At 35.7% G+C, this 2,628-nt stretch overlaps 1 protein-coding gene across 1 annotated transcript; it reads right to left on the bottom strand.

Moving 5' to 3' along the window:
- Positions 1–1,025: 1,025 nt before the first annotated feature.
- LOC106477512 (galactose-3-O-sulfotransferase 2-like) lies at positions 1,026–2,091 on the bottom strand (the record flags this gene model as incomplete). The annotated part of the gene is made up of 1 exon (XM_013938065.2): positions 1,026–2,091. A coding segment is annotated over one exon (1,066 nt), but the record flags the coding sequence as incomplete, so codon positions are not given.
- Positions 2,092–2,628: the final 537 nt, after the last annotated feature.

Genomic DNA, 2,628 nt, shown 5'->3' with positions numbered 1-2,628 from the left:
ATGTTTACCAGATGATAGAAGGATGTTGTCACTAATGGTTGCTGTTTTTACCAGATGATAGACGGATGTTGTCACTAATGGTTGCTATGTTTACTAGATGATATAAGGTTGTTTTCATTAATGGTAGCTAAGTTTATTACATAATAGAAGGCTGTCAGTAATGGTTACTGTTTACAAATTCATGGAAAGTTGTCGCTAACGGTTAAAGAAGAATGAATAGACGAATTACGAACTTTCAGCTGATGCTACACAATTCTACCTTAATACTGCTATACATATCAGTAATATATATACACGTTTCAACTACTGAAACAATAAACTCTTCCTTTATATCGGAAGTAAATACCAAACACAACAACATAATTTAATTAAGAAGGTAAATACCAAACACATAACTACATAGTTTCATTAAGAAGGTAAATACCAAACACAACAACATAATTTAATTAAGAAGGTAAATACCAAACACATAAACTACATAGTTTCATTAAGAAGGTAAATACCAAACACATAACTACATAGTTTCATTAAGAAGGTAAATACCAAACACATAACTACACAGTTTCATTAAGAAGGTAAATACCAAACACATAACTACATAGTTTCATTAAGAAGGTAAATACCAAACACATAACTACATAGTTTCATTAAGAAGGTAAATACCAAACAGATAACTACGTATTTTCTCACAAATTATGTCAAAGTATCCTATACTACACTTTGAAGTTAATTTTCATAGTCCATTAAAGCAAAAATGAAACATCTCAAACGTGATTGTTATTATTTATCTGGCTAGTAGAAGATTTTAGGTATATATATTTTTAAGTCCAGCGTTTACCGAGCCCCTTACGGCGACAGGTAAAAACCGGACTTTATTTATTTATCTGGCTAGTAGAAGATTTTAGGTATATATTTTTAAGTCCAGCGTTTACCGAGCCCCTTACGGCGACAGGTAAAAACCGGACTTTATTCTTGACCATATCCTGGAGAACTTCGAGAATTATTTTCGTTTGATTCTTATTTACGTTCAAAAAGTCAGGCAGTGGAAATTCCGGTTTGTGTTCATTTGTAAACAAGGCTTTCATCATTTGTCGTTGTCTCATGTAGTTTGTGAACTCGCGCTCCGGCCTTACAAGGTCTTCGCATGTTTTATTTTGTATTCCTTGTTTAAGAACAAAACCAAGAACTTTGTTACTCCATACGCGATACCGAGTCAGATGACTAGCGTCTACTTCTTCCGAAATACACGTGTTATACCAGAACTTCCTCTTCTCGGTCAACCTTTGAACTTCTGTCTTCATCTTTTCTAAGCCATAGTCGGCGATTTTACGTTTGAGTTTCTCGACAAACACGTTGTATAATATTTGATCTCCCGCGTTCCACTGACGCAGGAGATAGGCTGTATCCGGTGCTACACTATGTTTAAACCTATCATCTCTTGCATTGATTCTCAGACTAACAATGTCATCAAAGTCCCAGCACATCAAATCCTTCAGCAAAATTAGAGATTGATCAAAGTATTCAGCAATCATAATTAAATCAAACTTTCTGTCTATTTTCATAATTGTTTTTTCAATTTCTGTTTTGTTTTCGAAAAGAGCAGGTTTAACACCGAAATCAAACAGCATCTGATTTCTGCCCATATTTCCGTGAGCTCTTTTGTTCAGAGTTTCATACTTCGTAGGGTCTCGAGTAGCAGCTGCGTAATCCGTCAAGGTCATGTTATAGAATTCATTCATGTTACTGTACTCGTACAGAGACTCGAAAAGCCGTGTTGGTTCCCGCAGGATGGAGACGTAAACTGTGTCTTTAGGCATAACGGCCGAAATTTCTTCCTCGTTGAAGATGGCGTGGTGACAAAAAACGTTATATTCCATGTGACCCCAAGGAGCTCCGGCGATCATCTTTCGGTTGAACGGGAGCAGCCGCGATAAGTAATGTGTGCGCGAGAGGATCGGGAGGACAACGGTCAGATTGTTGCTCTTCGCGTAACGTAGCAACATGTTCTGTACTGTTGAACTGGCACATTTGTGAGTCTTCACAAACACAATGTTCTTCTTGGGCTTACATGGAACCTCGTATCGTAGGTTTCTGTAAATGGTATCAAAATTATAGAAAGTTAACAAAAACTTTGGTTTAAGTTTTATATTTTTATATACTTAGATCACGTAACCTGTATATAGAACTGCACGTGGTGTGAATACAACAATCTTAGAACATTCAAGAAGTTTTGATATGAATTAATAAAAAACCCTATAACCCGAGCGCTAACAAAAGGTGGGCCTTTCTTCTTCAGCGCTCCAGTTATAGGGTTTTTTTATTCATTAGAACATATATCATTTGTACAGATATCCACGATGTATGAATATATTGTTGTAGATAAACGCAACTGATGAGACATTAGATGAGATCTCCACATTTAGGGAAATCCATCTAATTTTGATTTTACTGACATGCGTAGTACTTATACTGCAGAAAGACTGTTACTGAAAACTGTGTGTTTCGGCTGATCGTTATGTACATAAACATTGTCTTTAAACATATCTAGACATATTAAATAAGAGCCTAGCTACCAGATATAAGTATGTGTCGTCTTATTGTTTTTAAACCTATCTAGTCATATTAAAC

This window comes from Limulus polyphemus, unplaced genomic scaffold (assembly GCF_000517525.1).
Source record: "Limulus polyphemus unplaced genomic scaffold, Limulus_polyphemus-2.1.2 Scaffold16942, whole genome shotgun sequence".
NCBI classification, from domain to species: Eukaryota; Metazoa; Arthropoda; class Merostomata; order Xiphosura; family Limulidae; genus Limulus; species Limulus polyphemus.
Note: the sequence above shows the minus strand (reverse complement) of the source record. Positions and strands in the feature narration are given on the sequence as shown.